The sequence below is a fragment of the Ixodes scapularis genome, unplaced genomic scaffold (assembly GCF_016920785.2).
Source record: "Ixodes scapularis isolate PalLabHiFi unplaced genomic scaffold, ASM1692078v2 PGA_scaffold4__175_contigs__length_147842914, whole genome shotgun sequence".
Lineage (NCBI taxonomy): Eukaryota > Metazoa > Arthropoda > Arachnida > Ixodida > Ixodidae > Ixodes > Ixodes scapularis.
In genome coordinates, this window is record NW_024609879.1 from 135,129,512 (window position 1) to 135,155,603 (window position 26,092).

Below are 26,092 nucleotides of genomic sequence, written 5' to 3' on the forward strand. Positions count from 1 at the left end.
GTATACTGCAATACACATTATACACTAATCACTGATTCTTCTCGAAACAGTTTAGCCAATCATAGGGACGTCGGGTAGGCCTCCCCTACGGTGATGCAGGTTCAGTGGCCGAAATGCACGCCATTGAAACAGCATAGTCATTGGAGCACGACACCGGTCGCCCCACTGATGGGTTAAAATCAATTAAAAGAAGAGCAGCGTTTGTTGCTGTCCGAGTGCGTTGTGGCGCAGTGTACACTCACGAACCTTCGAGAGTGCGGTTGCCCTAAGGCTATTTTGGCCCTTAGTACGAACGCCGGGAGGGGATTCTCTTGAACCGAACTATGACGGAAGTAAGTCAGCGAACGTGAAGGCAGTACTGCGAACGGAACAAGGTAACCGGGCAAACTCCTCGCGGTCAGTTCGTAGGAGGGCAGTCTAAAGGTCGTGTCCCAGGCGGTCCATCTCTTGTACCAGGAAGTCGATATCCTCTGGGCGGACGCCCGCGTTGGAGACGATGTTGCGGAAGAAGTTGGGCTTGTCCCAGATGGGCTGGTAGGTGATCATTAGCGTGCCGGTGTTCATCATCCGGGCCTTCAGCTGGGCTGTCACCTGCAAGGCGAGGGTAAAGAAAAGGCATCGTTCGGTTACTACACTCGCCTACAACGGAAGAGAAACAGGGCTTGGCTTACTACGTTGACACTTCGTGATTTGCTCTTCGGCGTTCTTATCAGCTAATCAACGAATATTATGCGGAGGCAGGTGATCCGAAGTCGCCACACCATGCGCTTCCTGGGCTGTTAGTAACTAGAGCAAATCAAGCGCGTGCTCGCCCACGTCAGACAACCTTATTCTGAGAAAACTCTTATGTATAGTAACCAATAATATATTATATACGATTAATACGTTCGCCGCGTTTTCCTTAAAAAAAGAAAATAGATCTGTGAGGCATTTAGCGTAAGCGCATACTGTCGCGACTGAAGTTTCTTTGGGGCTGCAACGAGACATGGTAACGCACAGTTTCATTCAAGGAGCGCTCTCGTGACATCTTTATTGTCATAGATAGCTTTGGATATAAGACAGATCGACTGGAGCGCGAGGGCCAGCAAAGGTGAGGGGAATTGCGCTGCACCAGAACATGGTTTATCGCCCCTGTTTCACCGGCTGTTCAACTATTTTTTTTTTCATTTTAATCAAAAAGCGTACATCAAAAAATATAGAAATACTATCCAGCCGTCCAGCCTCCTCCTGTATTTTTTTTTTTTTTTAAGGATGAGTGTTTACAGGTTTTTTTGCTAATCGCCCCAGGCAGGAAAAAGAAACATAGAAGGCCGACGAAACACTCGTAAGAATAGGGCGCTAAAACTCACCACTCCAAGTTGTTGCTCCTTCTGCTTGCTATGGGGAGTGTTCCTAAGCCTCTCCGGAATGTACCAGAAGCAAACGTTCACTAGTTCGGGCTGAAAGGTAAGCAGTACGCGCCGAACAGTTACGTTAGAGATATGTAGCAGTGAATGCATCGGTCAGCAGTCTTGTTTTCCCACAGCATGTACGCGAATCACCTACTTAAAATATAAAGCCGGCGCATTAGCTCACACCCAGTGCTGAAACGTGGGCCTGAATCCACCCCAAACTTTTCTGCCGCTTTCAGATTACTCCATCGTGCACTCTAAAGCCATGCTCACATTGCTATATACGTCCTCCATAAGATAGTCCGCGGACACTCTCTGAGGCAGTCCTTGTGCAACGGTCATGCGACACTGGTAAGACAAAATCTGTTTACAGACATTTTCAAAGCATACATATGTATGATGCAGAGATGCTTAAAACAATGCTTCAGGTGTGTCCGCATAGAAATTTCTCATCGTGCCTGCAGCAAACGCCTTGTCTTTTGGTGAGGTGGAGCAGCAATGTGACTGGCAGCTTAAATGTACGTTTTCCCGCGAGGTACAGGTGAGACCCTTCGAAGACCTTACTGAGAGTGTATGGCCACTAGTGGCCATTCAGTCTTAGTAATTAAAGGTGAGGACGCCCCTTTCTTACTTTGACTGCATGTTCACTGCAGCACGACAACGCTCGCCCTACTCATTCGTTACACCTGCGGTTTAACTGACTAAAGCCTGGTTCAGACAGTTGCGTTTGACTGCGTCTGACTGCGTTGCGGCACCGAAAAACCAGGACATCACTGCTGCTTATATCGCGTGCGAGGATGATTCCTTGAATTGGATTCCACGCTTCATACGAAGCACAGATGTGCCGGTGACTCGCTTTCGGTTCTCGACACAATGCTGTCAAACGCATTCAAACGCAAGTGTCTGAACCGGCCTTAAAGGCTCGTTCACACAGACCCGTTTTCTTACGTTGCGTTTCGAAAAGTCACCGGAAATCTGTGCTTCGTATTAAGTCTGGCTACCAATTCAAGGGGATAGCCTGGCACGCGGCATTCGAGACACGAATGTTTCGGTGACTTAGACGTAACGTTAGAAAACGGTGCTGTGTGAGAAGTTGAACCGAGCTCATCGCCTTACGTCACGTTACGACGAGTCTTGTGTCCTTGGTTGCCACGTAACTCACCGTCCTAGCTCGTCGTTACCGAAACATTGGTGTCTCGAATGTCGCGTGCCAGGCTATCTCCTTGAATTGGCAGCACGCTTAATACGAAGCACCGATTTCCCGCTGACTTTTGGTAACGTAACGTAAGAAAACGGGACTGTGTGAGCGAGCCTTAAAGTGGTTTTCCGTGTGCAATCTTAAACAGTGTGCACGGCGGAGATTTTCAGAGCACAGTGAGAATTGTGAGGCGTAAACTAGAAACAGGGACGCTTTTCAATATCGCTAAAAGAAAAACCTACCCTGTGTTTCTTTTCTTTAGGCTTTATATATTTGTTTTAAGAAAGTAGCGAAAGCTACGCTAACGCGGTCTTCTGTGCAGGTGAGATATACGGCCGGAGGTGCATAATAAAGGGGGCTAATCGTCACGACAAGTCGACGAATTAACTAAAATTTGTCAATTAACCTTTTAGTTGGTGAAAATAGACGTATGGTTCCAATTAGAAACTTGCTGGGCCTCATCGAAAACCACAAAATCATTAATTTTTAGAAAGACTTTGAACGTATGGGAGGTGTAGAAGTGCGCTAAAGTTATAACTCGTGTAACAAGCAACAAGCACAAGGATAGAGTTGAAGGAGCGCGGTTGTTAAGAAACGAAAGAACCGCGCCGTCGCGTTATCAAACCGATAGCCTTGCTCCCGCTGCACGAGGAGCAACTCGCCGTGCTTCTCACCTTCTCCGTGTCTTTCTAAAATTTACTTATTTAGTGGCTTTCAAGGACGCTTAGCAAGTTTTTTAATAGAATCATATGAAACTAAAATTGAAACTATAAACTGAAATAACATATTTAGTTAATTAGCCGACTTATCGTTACCATTAGCATTAACGGCTAAACAAATCTCTAAAGCCTAAAACGACACACCCTGTATATGGCAAGTGAAACCTCACTGGAGGCGTAAGGTGTATTGCGAGAAGAAAATGTCTGCCGCTCCAATAGCATCACCGGCTTTCTATAAACAAATCTCTCAAGCCTAAAAGGATACACCCTGTGTGTGGCAAGCGGAACCTCAATGAAGGCGTAATGTGTATTGCGAGAAGAAAATGTCTGCCGCAAATGAAGCTTGACGTTTACAATATTTTGCTCACCTCTAGTAATAGATGGAACATGTCAGGCCTATCTTTAATTTTCTTTACCAGGTAGCTGAAAAAGAAATTATCGGTTGTGAACAGTGAATATTAGAACTGAGTAGTCGCATATTATTTCGCTAAAATCGCCGGCGTCGCACTCTCACGACGAAAACGGAGCGCGTGGGAAGCATATTTACGGAAATTGACAAAGGCAAAACATTATACTCAAATATACACTGCTTCGAATGAATCCCGCAAGATCACATGAACGACTTAAAACCCAGCTACCTTGTACGATTATTGTCACAAATGTTGGAGAGGCGTGTGTGATGACGAATGGTGTTATGTCGCAGCGGAAACTAAAACTAAACTAAAACATATGTAAACTAAAACATAAGTTAACATATTTTATACAATGTCTGTATATGTGTTTACTTACTGTGGGCATTTTAAACTTAGAGCGAGCATTAAGAGTGACATCATTTATCAATTAAAGTGTTTGTTCAAGTGTTTACTAAGAGAATACCTGCCTTAAATATGTCCGCTGAACCGTGTTAGTAACCTTTCTTTATCCGCTCGGTTAAGACACACTGTGTTTACACTTTGCCAGAGATCTTCAAAAGCCGACGATGCAGTTAATATCTACGGATATTGGCGAACGACACGAGGTCGGAGAGGCATTTCGACCTGAGAATGATCGACGTAACCTTCTTTTTTAGGTTGAACCGTTTTTTATCCTTCGTTTTTGGGCTTGTTTGTTTCGTTAAATTCCCTACGATCGGGGAAATTGACTCTCCAATCCTTTTTTTTTAAGTGTACAAAGTTTTTAATTACCCTAATATGAGAAAAAATGTTTTTCCTAGCTTGTACATTTTGCGTTAAAGTGTGAAAATTGAGCGCCTGCTAAAAATAAAGTTTTATGGCACTTTCTTGTGTCTCGTAAAAGCGTAACCCTATATATTTCTGCAGATAGCTTGTACGCGCACTCCATGCTACTTACTTTGACATGTCAAACAGGTGATCGATCTGGCGCTCAAAGCCGGATGTTCCCTGCAATGTAAGACGAAGTTAAGCAATGGAACCGAAACTGCTAGACCAAATGGATAGTCAGAAATCTGTGAGTATATATCGCACTGCGGTGCACTGAAATATCAATCATCTTTCAATCAGTCTTAACCAATGGGAAATACAATGAGAAGCATGCTCCCGTGGCTGCCAACCTCGGTGGCAGGAAGGGAGAATGCCTTCTTGATACCGCGTGCTCACTGGGGTTTGAATCTAATGGGCACGGAAACCCCAAATCAGAAACTCAGTTGAGTTTTTTTCATTGCCTCAAGTTATTACCATGAAACTGAAGTGGTTCCGTATTTGATACAAATGAAAAATGTCAATGGTCTCCAGAATCACGACTTTCAAACTCTTCAAATGACTCCGAAATCCCCGAGTTGTAAAAGAAACTTTCTCCAGAATTCCAAATTTTTAAGCTTTTTTTTATTTTTTTATTATTTTGACGTGCAGAGTAGACCTAACTCTGCTCTCCAAGTATAGGGTGGTTAAATACGTAGGTAATCTTAGACTGTAAAACGAGCCAGTAGAATCGCTGCCTGCACATAGAAAGCTCAAACTTCCAACGAATATGCATTTAGGTACTTTTTTCGTCTGTCCTTGTCTTAGACACATCTTCGTCTGTCTTTGTCTTCGCGCTATTTGTAATTTAGTGTGTATTTAGGTGGTGCATTTTAGTCCATGAAATTTTAAGGCATAGCTGCCTTTCTCTGCAAAATGAGAGTAATAAAGTTTCAAGGGTCAACGGTGTACGGGTTCGCGTCGCCATATACCGATAGGCGCAGCGAGCAGATGAATCACTCTGTCGTCTGCTGACAGCGTCTCTTTAACTTAGTCGTCTGCGAGACCGTCCATTCTTGACCCTGCCAAGTTTGTTGGTTTCATTCTTTACTTAAAAGAAGCAATTTCTTCAAGTTTTATTAGCTACGATGGTCCCTCTCACTTCACATTCCGTAGAAGGTTGAGCTTTCTATGTGCAGGCACCGCTTTGCCCAACTTGTTTTGCTGCGTAATCTCCACTGCAGCCACCCGTTAAAGTAGCTAAAACTCCTCCCCCGAGTGTCAATGTTGTAAGAACGACTGACTAGTCGTTTGGATTGATAAGGTCATCAACACCATTTGTACAAAAATACTTACATGATAACTGTCCTGCATCGTTTGTTCATAGTCAGGCCTCGATTGTCCTCACGTGCTTTCTCTACCTCGCCCTTTCCATTTAAAGTTTCAAAAGCCAGTGCGAGCGGAGGAAATTTAGAAAGGAGCGTATCTGAGTCCTCTTCAGACTTCCCGGCATCCCCGCGCTGGGAGCTCTAAAGATTCGGGGTCATTCCGCGCGGAATCTCGAACTCACTTTTCTCGGGAATGTTTCGGAGTCCCGAATCTACTCTGGGGACACATACATGTATAACAGGTTCATGTGTAGTCTCACCTTGGCCCTCCACATGAGCCAGAGTTTGAAGATGTCGTTGTGGCGACCACACTGGGGCACCTTGTCCCCGGTGTCGTAGGACACGTCGTAGTGCTTGTCCTGCTGGAACAGGTATTCCGCGCACATCTGGTTGCAGCTCAGCAGCAAGCCCTGCACACAAAACCCAATCGTCCGGACACCGGGGGAATGAAACCACAGCAATATCTCACGCCATACGAACGTTGACCTTTTTTTTTCGGATACAAAGCCAATAAAATGAATACGAATACTTGCTGGTACTGTTCAATGAGCGATCTAAATAAAAATCTACCACAGGTGTTTTTTTTTTAATACCAAGAAGAATGGCGGAATATCTGGATTTTTTTTTATATTTACAAAGGAAATCCTTGAAGGTATTCGTGGGTTTGGTTACCGCCACTGCTCGTTTAGATCTGGATGAGCACCGCACTGGCAAGTTGTCATGTAATAATAACGCAATGTATGTAAAAAAAAAAGAAGCTAGGAGTCGTACTGCATGACTAAATTTCCAGTCTACAACGAAGACATCAGAGAGGATTTTAAAGCCGCCTACCTTTCAGTTGTTCATACCTCCAAACAACACATTTGACGTTTGCATATGTTCAAAATAATCATAGACATTAAAACTAAGGCTACTAGTTATGTTATGTACCTCTATACCTCTACTAAATCCTCTATGGAAACCTCTACCTTGTCCCCTATGAAAACCTTTATCGTAATATACATTATGGGCCCATTTAATTCAAGATAAATCGTAAAAAGAAACTGGCTTCGCGCGATATAATACTGCAAGTTACCATAAAAGTACTGCCGAGCTAAGCGCTTGTTTTGTCGAAGTGTGTAAAAGACTATCAACTTCAGCTTGACATTTTACTTTCGATTGCCCTTTTCTTCTTTCAGTAAAGCAGCAAAAAAATAAAAAGTGGTGCTCGCGCTCGAGCGCTTCTGGCTTCCTCCTTTCATCGCGAAGGGGCGCGCGATAACCTAGTCACCCCTTCCGGTGTAAGAGCATTCTTCACATTATACTACAGATGCATTACCTCAACCCAAATAACAGTGGAGTGTTAGTTGTTTTTCATTGAACAGACACAAAGTTACTCACTTAACTTCCAAGTAACAAAACAAGCTAAAGCACAAAAGACCGCTGCGGGGTAGTGACATTTTAAATTTCATCTATTAAAACGGAGAGGTAAAGTAAGACAATCGTTGTAGCCGTTGTGCATATCGTCGCGTGTGAAGCTTTTCGACCGTCCTCTGCTTTGTCAAACACTTCAACCGTCTAAAGTGATGCTGTTTTTACATCAATGAAAATAACCTTGTCCGACAAATCTTAATGCATTTTGCTTAAAAACATTCTGTTAAAGTAAGTTTTTCCTTCATTTATTTTTTTAATTACAAAATGAGTTTACTTAATCAGAGACTAAGCAGATAGAGAAGTTTGATCGGCGGCGCCTCGCCACGGAGCAAGTGTGTCCCCCCTCCCCCCGAAGGCTCGCTCCCATTTCCAACAAACGCCGTGAGATGTTGCAGCATGACAGAAGTTTGAGGAACCTCTGCTAGTCCCGCTCACGTTTCTAAGTCCGCGCCTGCGCGCCGAGTCCCCACCCAACTGTGATCCGCCGGAAGATGCGCGACACCCAAGTGGAATTCCGACCTCGTTTGTGGCCTTGTTTCGACACCTCTCCCTTCTTCCACCATGCACCGGACAGTTCGATTCAAAGGTGTCTATGAAAATAAAATACGAGATTTAACGAGACGTACGTCTTCTTTTAGGTGAATGGTGGAGCACTGCAGGTGGGTCCCCATGAGCTTGTGGGGGTTCCATGTGACGGAGTCAGACCTGCGTTTGAGGAGCAGAGGTTTCGTTAATCACGGCATGTAAAACGTATACCATGGCATATTCCTCACTCATACGTGCGATCACTCAAACTCATAGCCAGATATGAGCTGAGCATGGGTGAGACCGCGAGTCTCGGAAAATTGTGATCGTGAGCATGAGTTCTGAAAACTCATGAGTGTGAGTGTGAGCTCTGAGAACTCGTGAGTGTGAACGGGAGTTTTGAGAACAAATAGGTCTCATTGTGGGTCCCAAAAACTCCTAAGCGTGAGCGTGAGGATCCTTGATGAGTAGTGAGTCTGATGGCCGTGATGACCTGTGAGCGCTGGAATTTGCGTGAACTGTTTTTGGTCACGTGATTTCCCGGGGCATCTTGGTGGGCTAGGAAGCTCTCGCTTCTCAACTTCTGCGCGGGGTTTGAAGTTTCGCTTGAGACTGCCTTCTCGGCACTGCCGGTTAGCGTTAACCGCAAGAGGAAGTCCGCGAGAGCAATCCTTTGAAAACACCGCTCAAGCCAAGGGCAGTCTGCACTGGTATCTGCGAGAGACCGAAGGCGCGCTGACGCGGCGGGCGGCAACAAGTGTGAACGGCGCGGTCTTTTTTCACCCTGTAAATTTGGTCGGCGGCAAGATTGTTTTCCGCAAGTGTGAACGAGCCCTTACGTGGCAACCGAACGCTCCCCCCCCCCCCCCCCCCCCCCCTGGCAAACAAAGGCTCGTGTGGTTTTAGGCTGCTGTTGGTGGCAGCGTGCGTGGAATTCTTGCCCGATTGCTTAAATATAACTTTCGCACCGCGATAAAGACAAGTGACTCGCTTTCCCCTCACCGCTCGTTTTCACCTGTACATGTCATCTTTGCACACGCCTGGCGGTACTTTCCTATCATCACTGGACAGGTGCAGCAAAGTGGTGTCGTAATTGATCAGCTTCGAGTGACATTTTGAATACCTTGCGATATGTGCCGCAGATTGTGTGTGTTCGTACGTCACGGCGAGATGGCATAAAAATTATTCGTTGAAAATTGTCTTTGGTGGTATGAAGACAACAACTCTTGTCCGCTTCTGCAAAAACAGATGTCGCCTCATAGGCTATGACCTACAGTTATCTCGCCACCTTTAACTGAATTGAAATTGTCAGTAACAGTAGACTCCAACGAAGTTAAACCTGTTATGTTTAGCCTCTATATTTTGTGTGGTGTTTCCCGATGTACCCTTGCAACATTTTAACGTTTTAATGCAACTAATGTGTATTAGTCACTCAGAGTAGCTGGGCCGGGCTCTAGGCCTGGGAAATGCAACAGTGAGCTCGAGCGAAAAAAATGTAATCTTCAAACCTGGTAGTCCAATATATGATCAATGCTTCCTGGATTATTTCATCGTAAGCGATAGGCCCAGTGGCTAGCGTTATGAGCTGGAATGCGCAACGGCTGCCAGGCAGTGGAGACTACGCGGCCTTGCAGGTATCAGAACGGTAGTGGAGGTGTTTCAATGTGTCTAATCACCCGTTGCGTCCGATACCTCCCCCACGGCCACTCGCCTCCCACTCCCGACGCGCGCGCGGAAGCGGTGCGTCAGCCTGGTTTGTACTGCCTGGTCGCCGTTTGCATTCTAGCTGATACCTCTAGCCACTATACCTTGAGTAAGCAGACACCGACTGGTAGGAACAGAGCATATGCCTTCCACATTGGAGGCGAAATATCTAATGAAATGTTGTATTATGTCAAATCAGTGTGCTTATTTTAGTCATGCCGTCTCGCGGCTTCTGGAGTGTTGCGCACTGATGGACAAATCAACCTTCATCATTGCAATACATCCCCGTGTCCGTCGCCAAAAAATAAGTACAAAAAGCGCTGTCACGTGGTGCGAACCAAAAACGCAAGTAGTATTTTCAGGTGTTTTTTTTATTTTGTTTTCGCTTTATATCAGCCTAGAAGCAAGTGAGATGTCATTGTCTTCATGTGCCTGGCAATTGAATAAACGTTGGATGTGTTGAAACAGGTAGGGGAATTTGGAGCTTAATTACTTTTCATTGGCAGGGCTATATTTTATTGATTCATTCTCAACCACAAAGTTGTGTTCTTATTTTAACATTTTATAGCGCAGCGATTTGAGTACCATAAAATATTATATACCAAACAAGACCCCCCCCCCCCCCCCCCCCCCCCCAATTTCAGAGATATTGCATCTAAAATGTGGAGGTGTTTTCAATCGGATCGGGAATAACATGTAAGATGGCGGCCAGAAACAAAACTAACGAAGCCTGACGCTTTCACTAGGGCAGACAGCTGTTATATCATTTGCAAGAAACACGCAATGCAGTGCGTCATACATTCGTGAATCCCTCGATTGAGAGGGTGTTCAGCACGGCGGACGACGTCTTCACTCAGAAACGAGGCAAGATGTCCGACAAGATTTCCGAAAGCAACCTGTTGCTCAAGGTCGCGAAAGTGTGACTGGTGGCAACAATAAACGCTTCCATAACCCTTGCGTTTTGTGTCTTACTCAGGGACAGTGAGGTTGAAAGCAACATCGCGAAAGTAACGGATTACTTTTTGAGTCAGCAATTACTCGCGCTTATGGAGGAATGGCTGTAACTGTTATTACTTGCAATTTAGCCTTAGGCGATTGTAAATGTAACTCATTACTTTCTTTTAGTAACGTCTACAAGTCTGGTTGCGGAGTGTCAGGAGAGGCATCAGGGCTCTCCCGCTCGCCTCGACCGCTTTTCTGAAGACTTCGCGGCACCCCACGCATGGGGTTTTGTTGTTTTGTGAAGGAGGAAAACGAGCGCTACGCCGGTACGCTCTAGGACAGAAGCTACTATTTCTAGCGCGCTCGCCTTAAAGGGGGAGGGGGGTGCAACGATATCCGGACTTCGGTCAAAATTTGTGGAGTTTCCCTCTGACACTTCTAAAGTAAAGAACAGAATTGGCATTTCTGGCACCCCTCAACTCACTCCCAGTCTGTAGGGACACCTGGTCGCACACCTAGTGGCGTAATTCGGGGTGCCGTGTAACTTTCCGTGTGCTCTCTCGAAGGACGCTTCCTTTCCCTCTCTCTGGTTACATTAGCGGACGTTATGCTGCAGCTCGGAGCCGAGTGAGGTCACGTGATCTTCTCCCCGTATTTTCTGCGGCTGCCACTCGCGGCTGCAGCTGGGGAAAAAAAGCTCGATTTATGCTTGGTGATTATGCAGCGGAATCGCGACATTTTTTAATGAAGGAGATGTTTTCTCTGTCCTCCGGGACACGATAAACAACGTAAAAATGGCGAAGACAGACCGTTCCGACATAGTTCTACTCGACAACTAATTGTGATGATTGTGCTCTGGTGTGAGTGTAATGACCGTGAGTCTGATGACCTTGATGATCTGGGAACGTGATGACCGTGATGACCTGTGAGCGTGATGATCGTGATGATGAGGGTGGGTGAGTTTTGGTTTTGTGTTTAATCATGATGGTGAATATGTGTGATGGCCCTGTTTTGAATAAATGTAATTGTGAGTGCGAGTGAGTTTTAGTTACGCGTTGAATCACGATAGTGAGTGTCTGTGATGATCCTGTTTTTAATAAATCGTGGTTGTGACTGCGAGTCAGTTTTGATGAGGAAATCTGAGGTGATCGCATGTGTAAATGAGTTTGGCTGGAATTGCCGACCGATGGTGAAACATCGCTTTAGCGCGGCACTAAACAAAACGTGGTGCAAAACAAAATGGTGCCTTTTGTTTCACTTTAAGTGGTAATACACGGATAAAGGCTGTCGCCAAACTTTTTAGGGAGGAATGCCGGGTGAAAAGCGTAACTTTCATTCAGACAACATTTGAAAGGAATGCAAGTATACCGTTATAGTAAACGTGAATGACGCAGTGGCCTGCGTTTTTGAGTCGAATATATCAAAGCAACACGGTTGGGCAACATGCAAAGGAGTGAACCTTTCAAGCTGTAAAGTAAACAGGAGTTCAGATCTTCTACCACTTTCTGGTATTGATGAACATGGGTGTTGTACCGCGTGATGCATGTTAGAGGCACTAGGTTCGAAAGCAAACATGAAGCTGAGAACCACCTTAATCTTATTTATGGTATCGAACATTTCACTGGAAGAGGAAAACAAATTAAAACTGTTTTTTTTTATTAAGACCGGGACTGGCCGCTGGAACGCTCTGTAACCATCGTAAATTAAACACCCATGTTTTCCGCTAAGGACGTGGTCATAGAGACGCTGATTTTTGACACCTGACCTCCATTACCTCTGGCTGTTTAAAGAATTGTCAAGTAATTAAAAGCCAAACACCACGCAATCAAACGTGACCACGAATGCAAGACAAAACATGTAACTGAAACAAACGCAGAAATTAAACGACTAATTTATATGTATGAAAACCCTACGCATGTTCCTGCAATGTAGATGTTTTTGTGTTTTATAGTGGTATCTCTTAGCGCCCGATTTCGGCAAAAAATGGTCATGTACGAACGCAAAACCCCACTCTACAGTAGAGGCGCTGCTCTCCTTCTCCCCGTCGTTCCTCTTCCTCACACACGGCAAGGCTCTCTCTCGCTTCCCCCTCTCTACCCCCCTGTAGGCCGCCACTGTTCTTGCTCCGGCGACACTCCCCCCCCCCCCCCCCCCCCTTTCCGGGAGCCGCCGTTGCGAAATGCCCACGTGGTCACGCTGTGCGGACACGCTCCCTCGCCTCCCCACTGCCGCCGCCCAAGCTCCGTCCTCGTGCCTTCTCCGGGCCTCTCAGTACAGCTCGTGTACCGTACGTACTTTCGCTTCTTCCACCGCAGACGCGGTTACGGGCGGCCCCGTTTAGCGTTTTACTCCCCCCCCCCCCCCAAAAAAAAAAAAAAAATTATAAAAAAGCACGTCTTTCTGTGTGTGCGTCTGTATGTGTGTGTGCTTTTAACATGCAATATTTTGCACAATCGTTCCACCAAAGCACACATCTCACACACGTCTTCTACATCAATTCCACTGCAAGCGAATAACCCATTGAAAACATTGTACAGCACACTTGGTTGAAACCAAATCTCTTTGAACATACCTTTTCACAACGCAGCATATAGCTGTCAATCGCAGTACAAATTTGGGTGTGTTTTTACAGCGGAGCTGTTAAGGGCTAGTTTCCCCAGGATCGTGTCTCCCGCAAAAAAATTTTGACGGTGCTGCCGTCACTCGACGGTTGCTGCCGTCACTCCTAGATGGCGGTAGCTGTCCACAGTGTTGTGTTTGCCTGTTTTCTGCGTGCCGCCGTCGCTCAGAGAGCGCGGCATTTCTTCGGAGGGAGAAGAGCGGGAACGGAACAAGCGGCGGTGCGCGAAGCAGCGCGAATGGTTTCGCAACCGTTGCGAACCCGCTATCGTCGAAAGTTCGAGTGCGTCGGGCGCTTCAGATTCCTTTGCGAAAGACGAGCAGATCGTTCGCGTGGAAAGCCACCGCCGCGAACAGAAGCTACAGCTCCGCTGCTCTTCCTTCTTCACCAGAGTGGAAAGGCTGAAAGTTTTTTTTTCTTTTATATTTTGTTTTTATTTTCTTATCGCCTCTAACACTTTCTGTGGATCAGAATATGAAAAATTAATAACAAGTTCAAGTTATGCCTTATTTTTCTGGATTAGCGGTGGATTTATGTAAACGACCCCCCTCCCCCCTCAAACATAATCACTAGAATTTGTTCTTTTTTTTTTTTTGCTTGGAATTAAGTTTTTGGGGCGCAGGTTTTCCTAAAGTCTAGTTCTGTCAGAAAAACACAAACAAGCATCTGTTGTTAATTCTGAACTAAGTGATGGTCTCACCTTTCGATGCCGCTCATGAGATGACGGTGCTTTCTGGACAGCAGGCATCCTCCTCCCCACGCACTCTGCAACCAAAAAAAACGCTATGATCCAAACAGTTTTACAACACGTTGGACGTTACATTTGTTTTGCATTCCAAACTGTAACTCGAGCTGCATTACACGTATGTACACACGCCGGACCACAATACATTAGAAACCCCAGCCTGTGGGTGGTGTTTTGAGTACATTGGTGCGGCAGTTACACGAAGGAGGTTCTGAAAATGAAGTCGTTAAGTTTGTCCGCCAATCATCCGGCGGCAGGGCGAACCGAAAGCACTATGAATAGGAGCATCGAAGCTGAAGTGCGTTTACTTTTCGAGTCGTCCTCTCAGGTCACTCATAGGATCAATATTTAGACGGCTCAATAGACCCTTTTCGAAGGTCCATCGGGCAACTTTGGCGTTTGCTATTTTTTGGCCACGAAGGGCATGATTGGATCCGAGTATTCGCCGAACACTGACGCATGCCCTCGTGTCCAATGAGCGCTCAGAGTATATGATCGAGCAATGGCGGACTCCGAAGGTTGGTGCAGCAGCCGCTAGATGGCGCGCATTCTGGAAAAAAGGGTTATCACAAGCGTATTAAGCTGAATTTTGCCAGAGAAGTAAATGATGAAACTAGACAACATAATTCAAAGCAAACCTTCTGCAGCGACAAAGAGTTGGAAATAGTTGCTAAAAGAATAGAGGAAGCAGTTTCAGGGCAACAGTATACAGATTGGACCTATGAGAGCCTAACCAGGCTTTTTGCTTTGGAACTAGACACAGTTCAGAGCAAACGAAAGGGGAAGCAAGGACATAGACCGAAAAGCTGGTGGGACAAAGAAATGAAGCAAGCGATACAAAAACGTCAAGAAGCCGCTAGAGAACACAGGTATTCCAAGCGCAGTGGGGATTCAGAAACGGAAGTAAAGAGAAAATGGGACACTTTTATAACATGTCGTCGAGAGGCATCCAGTTTGATCAATGCGAAAATTCAGAGAAAGGGTGAGGAATGGATGAGTAATGTAAGCAAGAAAAATAGAAACGCAGCTAAGAATTTTTGGGAGCACTTGAACTCACTCGGTGAAACGACGCAAGCTAGACAGAGGTTCATACTCTCGCATCAGGGAGATCAATTGGAGATAATGCGATACGATCAGTGGCGTACCAACTTGTTTTTGAGTGGGGGGGCAAACCAGACCCTCTCCCCCCCCCCCCCCAAATCGAAAATTCGGCGCAACTTTTGTCCAACTTTTCTAAAGATTTGGCAATGATTCGGCAAAATTACAACGTTACCAGACTTAACATTGATATTTTGTTTTTTCTCACGAAAAAAATTTTGCTTCTTCTTAAAATAAATACAACTTGTAGCGCCTATTGAAAGAGTTATAACTAAATAAGGTGATATTCTAGAAGATAATTGTATCAATGTCGCTTTTGTGTGTTTACTTGTAATTTTGGTGTATGCCTCCAGAAAGTGGCGTGACAACGAGGTTGGGTAGTAGCCAGCACAGTCACGAATCACACTATGAGAGCTTTGATTTTGAGGCTTCATCAGCGCACGCCTGCAAGTGTGTTTACATTGTTAAAATAAAGGCAATCACTGCGTTCTTACTTTCTCTGGTAGTCGCCGTTTCGTGCGCGAAAACGGATGCAACGGTTGCTGAGCCTTCACCAGAAGAGATAACAATATTGTAAATATGCATGTTTTTCGATTTGAGTCACTTGACGTCAGCTTTGCATGAAAGTGCGCGTTCCATATTCGCAACGTGCCGTTTTTAACCTTTAAAATTCCGGTTTCTGGTGTTCGGACACACACGGACGTTTAGGAAGATGGGGAGAGTTAGGAATGGTCGGATGTGCAACGTCGACCATGATAGTTCTGTGTTTAACGAATATTTTTCATCAGTGTTTACTAACGAGTGCTTAACCTCCGTCCCCACTCTCCCTGAAGAGCTTTACGAGCGCATGCATCCTATTAACGTTAACTCCGCCGGTATTATAACATTGATTGATAAACTAAAACTTACTTCGTCCGCTGGAACCGATAACATCAACTCTAAAGTTTAAAAGAAACACCAGTGTTATTTCGAGTGAGTATTTAAAACTTATCTTTATTCAGTCCTTATCTCAAAGGTGCCTTCCATCTGACCAAAAGGTGGGAAGGGTAATTCCCAGTCTTTAAACAGGGCAGCCGCTCTTCCGCATCTAATTATCGCCCTAATTCATTGACTTCAATTTCTTGCAAACTACTTGAGCATATCCTCTACTCCAATATCATGAGGCACCTATCATCCCATTTCTTTTCTTTAAACAGCAGCACGGTTTTCAAAAAGGTACACTCTCCGGCAATATGAAAGACCCACTGGGAGCGCGTGGCCGCGGCGGTAGCTGGCGGGGGCGCTGCGAGCCCTCCGGGCAATTCCATTCTGCTTCGAGGGGAGGACGCTCACTCGGGCTCAGATAAAGCGAAACGCGCTTATCAGTTTGTGCAGAGTGCCGAACGAGCGTCCTCCCCTCGAAGCAGAATGGAACTGCCCGGAGTGCTTGCAGCGCCCCCACCAGCCACCGCCTCGGCCACGCGCTCCCAGTGGGTCTTTCATATCGCCGGAGACTGTACTTTCCGGCGAAACACAACTCTGCGACTTCATCCATGACTTGCACACTAACCTTGAACCTTGAAATGAAAACACTGACGCAGTTTCTTTTTTTTTTTTTTTTTTCCAAGGCGTTCGGCCGTGTTTTTTATCAACGCCTTCTTTCTAAGCTATCATCTTTTTGCCTCGACCAAATAACCGGTTGCATAGATTCGTGACTTTCTTTTTTCCCGTGTACAGGTCACGTCCATGATGATCATGAATCTTCCTTAGTAAATGTATCTCCTGGTGTTCCCCTGGGGTTCGTACTTGGGCCCTTACTCTTTTTAATATTTATTAATGACATCCCCATTGGGATTTCTTCAAAAAACCGCTTTTTCGCCGACGACTGCGTCATCCATAACAAAGTAACTTGTGTGCAAAATAATAACCAGCTTCAGGAAGATCTAGAGAAAATTAACAATTGGTGCAAAGAGTGGATTATGTCATTAAACAAGTATAAACGCAAACTAATCCACTTCACCAAGAAAAAAAACAAACACTGTCATTTAATTACTTCTTGTACTCCGATCTGATTGAGACCGCTACTGTGTATAAATACCTTGGTGTAAGACTAATATCTGACCTTCCCTAAAATAACCACATTGAAGTCATGACTGCCGATTCATCTGGAACTCTTGGACTAAGCAGACGTAACTTAAAAAGGGCTCCACCCTTTGTTCGTAAGCTAACCTTGGACACGTACGTCAGACCAAAAATAGAATATGCTTCAACAATCTTGAATACCCATCGACTGTACCTCATCAATACCCTGTAGAGGCAGTTCAGAACAGAGCTGCTCGCTTCATTTCATCCACTTATGACTTTTTTTTTCTGTGTCTCAGCGCTAAAAACTGAACTAACCATGTCCTCTTTGCAACTTCGCAGAAAAATCTCTCAGCTGTGCTTTATTCACAAAATCTACTACCACATTCCCGACCTCAAAACCACTTTGTTATTACCCCCCGACCGAACATCTTCTCGCCTCAACAACGTCTGCACCATCAAGCACATTTCTGACTCTACTAACGCTTTCAATTGGTCATTCCTTTCTCAAGCCATCAGCCACTGGAACAGTCCCCCATCCTCCATTGTCACCATCTTGGGCCCTGCTGATTTCTCCTCTGCAGTAAAACTACACCTTTCTTGGCCCATGTGATGGTGTGCGGGGCTAGGCAGATAGGTGAAAACCCTTACGCAGAGCGCCTGCCGGGCCAGACTTGTACGTAGTTCAACTACTTTACTCAAGTTACTGTAGTTTAACTACTTTTCTGGGTAGTTTAGTAACTTTTAATTACATTTATATTCTAGTAATTCGTAGTTTACTTTAACTACTTTTCCGAGTGACTTCCACTCAAATTACAAATTACTTTCTAATTTTAGTGGTTGTTTTGCCTATCAACACAGAAAAGATGTCGGAAGGTCAGCTGATATTTGCAGAGGGGGAAGCATGCGGAGTAGAAAAGGGGGGGATGGGAAGGAAGAAAGTGATTTAGATAGTCCAAAAAACCCCAAAATTTTAACGAGCCCCCCCACTGCAACAACACTGCTACGAGGCGCGGGGAGCGAACAGACACGACGCAAGAGAGGTCGAGTAACTGTGGGATTAGCGCCGAATAGTGGCGTTTCTTTGTATTCCGAAGCTCAAGGAGACTTGACGCATTTGAAGAAAGGGCTTGTCCCCGCTTCTCTCCAATGTAGGAATTCTTGCCCACTACAGGAGGCGCACACACTGCTCCTTTTACGGTGCAGGCGATAGAACCCCTAACAACGACGCTCACGCCGGATGGGCTGCTCGTGTATCACTCGAAGCGCGTTAACCCACCCCCGCGCCTGCGTTCACGCCGCTTCGCGGTGACGGTGTGCGGCTGCTAATTACAAATCTATTAACCCACCTAGCCCCCCCACCCCCCGTACACGCCGCTTTGCGGCGTCCGGTCGGCAACCCAAGCCCCGCTGCCCCCCATGCACTTCCGTAAATAGAGTCGATACGATTTAGTTTAGCGATGTTTCGTCAACAACATTCGTTTTTTTAGTGTTAATGGTAAAAAAGAAATGTAAATATCGCCAAATGCCTCGACAAAACAAAATGTTTGAGAAAAAAAATAAAAAGAAGTAAGCCGGCCCACACCATAAATAGAACCCGGGTCTGACACGTATGAGGCAGACATCTCACCACTAAGTTACGCTACCTCTTCGGAAACTCGCATTGCATCCGCTGCCTATGTTGACGGCGGCAGCGCCTATCTCCAAGCAAGCAAGCAAAACTTTATTTTGTGTAAGGGCCTACGTCCTGGTCTGGACGGCCCGTCCGGCCCATGTCTCGCGGATGGATTCCGTTAGGTTACCGTGTAGCCTTGTTCGTGGGGCAAGGCTCCACAAACCAGCCAATCCGGCGTGCGCGAGCACCGTTGCTAGGGTTTGTATCGCCTGCGCGTTAAAAATATGCCCGCGCGGGTCGGGGGGCAGTGCCCTTGGTATTCCTTGGGCGCCGCCGGCCTGTGTCTGCTCTGCCCAGTGGCGGCCGTTTCAGGGGGGGCAAAACGCATGCCTTGCCCACCCACTCTGAGAACTGGGGGGGCAAATGCCCCCCTTGCCCCCCCCCGGTTGGTACGCCCATGGATACGATATATAGGGGCAGTGATGGAGGAGAAATTTCGGGAACGGGTACATGTGGAAGATAGGAGAACCGAAGGAAGTAGCAGTCCAGCTTGTGCCATCGCGGATTTTGGACAAAGATAATGGGAAAAGGCGAAACGAAGAGTCCCTAGTGGCACATCGACAGGCACAGATGGGATCCCAATCAAGCTGGTGAAGAATGTGGGTCCTAAATCTAAGGCAAAACTAAGGGACGTAGTGAGCACTATGATAACAAAAGGAAATATTCCAGATGAATGGAGGCTTAATAGGATGAGTATGATATATAAGGGAAAGAGAGATAAGTCTGATATTAGGAATTATCGTCCCATAACCGTGACACTAGTTATTTACAGGTTGGTAATGCAGATTTTAAAGAACAGACTGGAGGAGTGGGTAGATTGCGAGGGCATACTGGGTGAGTTACAGAACGGATTTCGGAAACAAAGAAGGTTAGAGGACAATATATTTTCTCTAACAAAATGTATAGAAATAGCGCAAAAACAAAACAGAGAGCTCTGGCTGGCATTTCTGGTTATCAAGGGTGCCTATGACAATGTGAATCAAAGGAACCTGTGGGACATAGTGGAGAGCTTAAACCAAGATGAAGGACTAACAGCCCTATTAAGGAACATTTACAAAGATAATAAGGTGATTATAACATGGGAAGGAAAGGCGACGGGGAAAATAGAGATAAGCCGAGGCCTTAGGCAGGGGTGCCCGTTATCGCCTTTGCTGTTTATGTTGTATCTGAGAGGGTTGGAGGATAGACTAGAGAAGAGTGGGCTTGGATTCGACCTTTCGTACAGTAAGCTAGGCCAAAACATTCAGCAATCCTTACCGGGATTGATGTATGCGGATGATGTTGTACTAATGACTAACAACAGGACAGAGTTCCAGGAATTAATGAGCATCTGTGGTAAGGAAGGAGAGGAATTAGGTTTAGAATTCAGTAGTGAAAAATCAGCAGTCATGATTTTTAACAATGATGAAGTTGAGAGGCTGAAGATACAGAATATTACAGTGGAGAGAGGAGTATGGATATGTGACGGTGCAGATTATCTCAGTGAGCATGAAAAGTATATAATAGGTAAGGGCAACAGAAAGGCAGCTGTAATGAACAATGAAGCACTTTGGAATTATAACAGGTATGAGGTGGTGAGAGAGATTTGGAAAGGGGTCATGGTGCCTGGCTTGACTTTTGAAAACGCAGTGCTTTGCACGAAATCCGAAGTGCATGCAAGAGAGAAATAAAACAGCGCGAAGTAGGTAGGCTGGCTTTGGGGGCACATTGCAAAACGCCAAACCAGGGAGTACAAGGAGACATGGGATGGGCGTCTTTTGAGAGCAGGGAAGCTCTGAGCAAGATAGAGTTTGAGGATCGGTTGAGGCAAATGGATGGGGACCAATGGGCACGAAAGTTTTTTAGCTGTTTATACATGAGGAGCATAGACACAAAGTGGAGACAGCGCACTAGGAAATTAAGAGGAAAGTTTTTAGGCTATAGTGGAGCTACGGAAGAGCAGGTCTCAGTTAAGAAGAAAGTTAAGGCCACAGAAAAAGATCGGTGGCTAGACGGAATGCAGACAAAGACGGCTCTGGAAAGCTATAGATTAAACAAAACAGTTATTGCCAAAGAAAGCATTTATGACAATTCTAGGGGAAGCGCACTGTTGTTTGAGGCGAGGACGGGTGTTCTGCGAACCAGAACATACAGAGCGAGGTACCAGGAAATGGGTACAGTGTGCACTGCTTGTCAAGAGGAGGACGAGACGGCTGAGCGCTTGATAATCTACTGTAAAGGGCTTCACCCTATGCCTACCGAAGACAACATGGATTTAATAAAGTCATTGGGTTTTAGAGACAGTGAAGGGAGAGTGGATTTCAAGACTGTACAGATTACCAAGCAAAGATTAAGTGAATGGTGGCTGAAAGCGAGGGAAAACTAGGTATTTTCCTATTAACTGATGGCAAGGGGGTTTTATAGCCCCACTTTCTTTGCAGTGCAGAGTGAATATAGATTTCACATTTAAATATTGTAAGCTTAAATGGTAAAACAAAATGGCTAGGTGGCATACGCTACCGCCCGATCCAAAGGGCTCAGCCGCGTTCATCCATCCATCCAGGGTCTTGTGTCCGCTACGAGTAAAAACAGCGTCGGAATATTTTGAAAGGCGACTATATGAACAAGACCGCTGCGAGTACAATTAGTCGCGTCTCTCCGACTTTCATATTCCTTATTATAATTTCTTTTTTCACAAACATTACGTTGTTTTAACAGGCAACCGAGGCTGTGGGGCCGACTTTTTTTCACATCAGGAAAGAAGCATTTGCTGATCATATTGAATTTCATTCAGTATTGCCCATTATGGGCATCACTGCCCAACATCGACGATGAATTTCATTCAACATGCCTTAAAATGTTCGCAACCTAACTTAGAGACAACCGCTCATTTGACACGGGTTATACCCAGTGTTGTAGGCGTTACCGAAAAAAGTAGGAAAATATACCTTACTTTTTACTCGCAAAATAAAGGGATGCGTTATGGACTTACGTTACCTGAATATAAATGGAACGCGTCACCGTCACCGATAAAACGCAACGTACGTTACTTTCGCGTTACTTTGTATTTATAAATTAACGTTAACAATGTTTACAGCGTTTTTTTACACTGGAACAAAGGGCGTGGGCGTTAGGACTTTTTTTAGAGTGGAATGTTTCGCGTGGGGAAATGACAGGCAAAATCGTTAAGGTATCTGGAATGAGCGTAATAATTAATCGCTTGGCGCCTATACTTCGTTTCAGCGAAAGTCCGCACGCAGCCGACCCTACGAGCTAGTGGTACTGGTCAAACAGCGTCAAAAGCCCAAGTCACTGCACTTTTTGTGCTTATGATCGGTTCAGCGGTGATAGAACACGAACAGGAACATGACGGACACGATAAGGGTACGCTTTGGAGGATGTCTGATTGTTCCCATCAGCTCGTAGCGTCGGCTGCGTCTGGAGTTAAGGTGAAATGAAGTATAGAAACACGAAACAAATTTAAGTTTTTTTTTTTTTTTTTTCAGGTCTTGGGAACAAGATGTAACGAGTAATGTAACTAAGTTACGTGTTACTTGAAATAAGTAACGTAAGTATGTTACCCAGTAGTGTTTTGAAAATTTAAAGAGTACGTTACTATGTTACCGAAAAAAGCAATATGCGTTACCGGTAACGCCGTTACTTGTAACGCGTTAGCGCCGACACTGGGTATATCCATTGTAGAGTACGCCTGTGTCGTCTGGAACCCAGCCCAAACAACTTAAAAAAAAAACAAAGAAAAAACGAGGCTAGGGCCGTTCTCAGCAGATATGGGAGAAAGGAAAGCTGCACAGAAATTTAAAAAATGTGATAAACATGGAATCACACTCAGCGTGTCGGAAAAAAAAGTGCGATTCAAATTCCTGTTTACAGTAACCAAATATAAAACCGGAACAAATAGCGAGACTTTCCTAAAACAAAACTATTATGTATCTAGTCGAAATGATCAGTAGTCGAAATTATCAGTCTTAAAATTAGAGTACCGAACTAGGACAAGCATAATTTCCAATTCTTTTTTTTTTTCCTTCGAACGATTGCACAATGGAATCGGCTCACGGAAGCACAAGTGTGCTGTTTGAATGAAGATTTGTTTGTTTTTATCTCTGTAAACCCCATTGCTGTAACCTCCACGGGCACTGAAAGGTGATTACTGAATAAAGAAACAAATGTTTTAAAAGGATATATATTACCAACTTCCATTGCCGAGCGCATTGTCTCCACCGGGAAATTTTCCAGTCGCGTTACTTGCATACAACGATGCGATTTCTTGCAACTCTCATTAAAAAGCGAAGATCATTGCTATCATGGTTTTATTTACAAACAGTTCTTAAACTTCTCAAAGATCAATGTTTATCGAATCTTGATTCCTGGATCAAAATTAAAAACAAAATAATTAGGATTTTTTTCTTTTTCGAAATCGCTCTTTTATTTAAATTCTAGTTTAAATTAAACGAAACTGAGATGAATTCGTAGGCTCGTTCAAAGATGTACAATTCTGGCGTTAAACATTTGCTATCTTTAAATGTTACAAATGTTTGGCTTGACGCGGAATAGCACATGGCAGCTGATCATAAAGTTGCACAATCACGCCTCGTCGTAAGTATAGCTGCAAAAGCAGCCGACTTACGTCGATGTGGAGCCAGAGTCCGTGCTTCTCGCAGATGTCGGCGATCGGGTGGATGGGATCGAAGGCGCCTATCACGGTGGAGCCGGCCGTGCAGTTGACGAAGAACGGCACATGGCCTCTGGCCTTGGACGCCACAATCTCCTTCTCCAGCTCCTCCACTATCATCTTGCCCCTGGAGAGTTTCAGAATTGGCCACGAAGGTGTCAGGACTCTGGCGCTGTGTCGTTGCAGTGGCGAGGCAAACGGCACGCGGCGAGCTTCATCTCACGCGATACCGGTTTGAACGGTTTATATAGAAGTTACAACTCAGGAAGGGGGTAGGGCGAGGGAAAGACGGGCCGGGGAAGAGGAATCAGACGAAACGCTAAAGAGAGAAGGAGGTTTCCACCTCTCTTCTCCAGCGTTCCGTCTGCTTCCCCTTTCCCGGCCCGTCTTACCCTCGCCCTACCTTCTTAAGTTGCAATGGACTATAACAGATTGTTAGAAAACTTTCGTCCCTGGTGTGGGTGAACGGTTTCTGACAATGTGTTGGTAGAGCGCGTCGTTCAACCAAAGCGCTTTTTTCGTTTGCATCTTTATGAGCCGAGACTGTCAGTGATAACTTCACTGATTGGTTCGGCGTTTACGAAATCTTCAGATAGAAATACGGAGCATAATAGCGACACACGTAAAAAGAAGAAAATCGAGCTTTGTTTTATAGGGAAGCAGAGTTTTCGCGCAACCCATGGAGGGTGCTCCGTATGAACGCAGCAATCCACAGACACTGGCGCCTTCTCAGCGCCTCTCCTCTTACTCCTCATAGGGTTTCTTTTAGTAAATCACTACAAGCTTACTGTGTTACAGGTAACATCGTTATTGGATATTGTATTATTTCTCCCAAGTCATTATTACGACCCAACAGAGAAAACCGAAAGAAAATGACTTTGCAACAAAACGTCTAGGTCGATGACCCGTCAGAGTACCTCGTAAGAAGTCCCAAGGTGGCGACTGCTTTGCTTAAAGTACATATGGGTGCTTCAATAATTGCGTGCCTCAGGGTGAAGACCACCATTATTGGTATTAGGAGGGCCGAGCGACGATTCCCTTGAGGACGTCTGAGAGTGTTCTACTGGATTACGCGTCATGGCGAAGAGTCAAAAACCTCCGAGACTGGCCTAGAACACCAACTCACTCTAGAAACATAAAGAAGAAAAGATTCCGCCAAAGACATCGAAGTCTAACTTACTATTAAACGAGGAATTCGTCACCAATCGTGAAAGGAATCAAAGCTAAACGAAAACGCAAGTTTTGAATCGCCCCTCTCCTTTTTTTTTTTTTTTTCTTCTTTGACGTGGAAAAGGTAACAGCTTACAGCGACTTTTAATAATCGTGAATCATAGACGGCCCGGCGGGAGAAATCCCCCGCGCTGGCTGGCCAGTTGTTTCCGCAACAGCGGGCGGGCGCAGCACATCAACTTTCCTTTCCCCGCTCGCGCACACCCAGACTCGCATAAAAACGGAGACGACGCGCGCACAACACAAAAACGAAACGCGCCTAGCAGTATCATTGCTACTACAACGTCCCTCTTTCCCCCCTCAACCAAAAAGACATCGAGCGCCATACTGCACCGGCGCAAGTCGAGCGCGACTAAGACCAGAGAAGGCATTTCAGCCAAACCAAGCCAAGCCGCGCCCCGCTGGAGCCGAACTCGGCGGCGGCGGCGGCCGCGAGGTCCTCGAAATGGATCATCCGCTGCGCATGACGGCTGCCTGCAGCAGCGAGGATTAGGCCGCTCCCGGCGGTGTTATTTATATGGAAATAATTAGCCCTGGTCTGTCATCCGTTATCTCAGCACGGCAGATTAGCCGACGACAATGGCCGCCGGCGGGGGCGCCGGCCGCGGGCTCGTCCGGGGTAAGCGGCTGCGATTAGCCGCTTCGAAGGAGCCCCCTCTTCGGAAATTCGGTGGGAAGGTAGCGCCCTCTGGCTGCTGACTTTTGCTGGCGCGCGCGGCGCGGCGAGCTGAGGAGGTGAGGCGGCCGTATTCATTTGCGCTGGATTAGAGGAGCGCGTTTGGGAACACGGCTCGGAGTACTCCCCGCGGACGTTCCCGAGGCGCTGCTTTTGAAGCGAGGCGTGTAGCTCTACGGGGCTGTTGGTTCCTCGTCGTTTGCGCTGCCGCGGGTAAGATTACTGGCATCCGTCGTAGTTATAAGGTGCGCGAGTATGATGAAGGCTTGGACGGAAGCGGGAGCGAGGGATGTCGTTTTTTGGTGAACGTCGAACGCTCGTCTTTGCCGGAATTCTCAGAAGATTCGGAGATGCACCGAGAAACGCGTTTGAATGCGAAAGCCAAACGACGGACGGCGGCGTTCCACGCGTTCTTAGACGTTCGACGAGTGCAGTGGTGACAAAGACAGCTGGTTTTAGGGGTTACCCACTGATCATTCGAATTTGAGCTCGGTGTTCTGACGTCACCGTGGGCTCTCGCCTCCTCCTCTCCCTCAGTTGCTCGGCGCATACATTTCTTTAAGGGAAATATGATATTTTCGTTTTTTAGGCTAGGCAATCAATTTTTTCTTCAAATATTAACATATGCATACGACCCAACGATGCCTTCGGATTTTGTTTTCTATTTATCAATTCACTCAATAAGGGGGGTCGTTGACATCATTATTGAATGGGCTTCAGAATACAAATGGGTGGATTTATTTAAGCCAGATTGCATCGGCTCGCCCTTATCACTAAACAAAAAATCAATTATTGGTGTTTTTAGTGCATTGCGGTGCGGAGTAAACTAAGGTAACCCCGAG

The 26,092-nt window shown here is 45.8% G+C and overlaps 1 protein-coding gene across 1 annotated transcript in view; it reads right to left on the minus strand.

Annotated features, from left to right (window-relative positions):
* Window positions 1–417: 417 nt before the first annotated feature.
* Window positions 418–26,092, minus strand: part of LOC8041710 (glutamate decarboxylase) — a 79,448-nt gene continuing 53,773 nt past the window's right edge. The window contains exons 7-14 of the mRNA XM_042293717.1: window positions 23,300–23,471; window positions 13,797–13,861; window positions 7,932–8,010; window positions 6,153–6,302; window positions 4,659–4,708; window positions 3,677–3,731; window positions 1,350–1,439; window positions 418–591 (exon numbers count right to left, since the gene is read on the minus strand). Of these exons, the coding sequence (XP_042149651.1) occupies window positions 418–591; window positions 1,350–1,439; window positions 3,677–3,731; window positions 4,659–4,708; window positions 6,153–6,302; window positions 7,932–8,010; window positions 13,797–13,861; window positions 23,300–23,471 (835 nt within the window). The remainder of the gene's footprint in view (window positions 592–1,349; window positions 1,440–3,676; window positions 3,732–4,658; window positions 4,709–6,152; window positions 6,303–7,931; window positions 8,011–13,796; window positions 13,862–23,299; window positions 23,472–26,092) is intronic.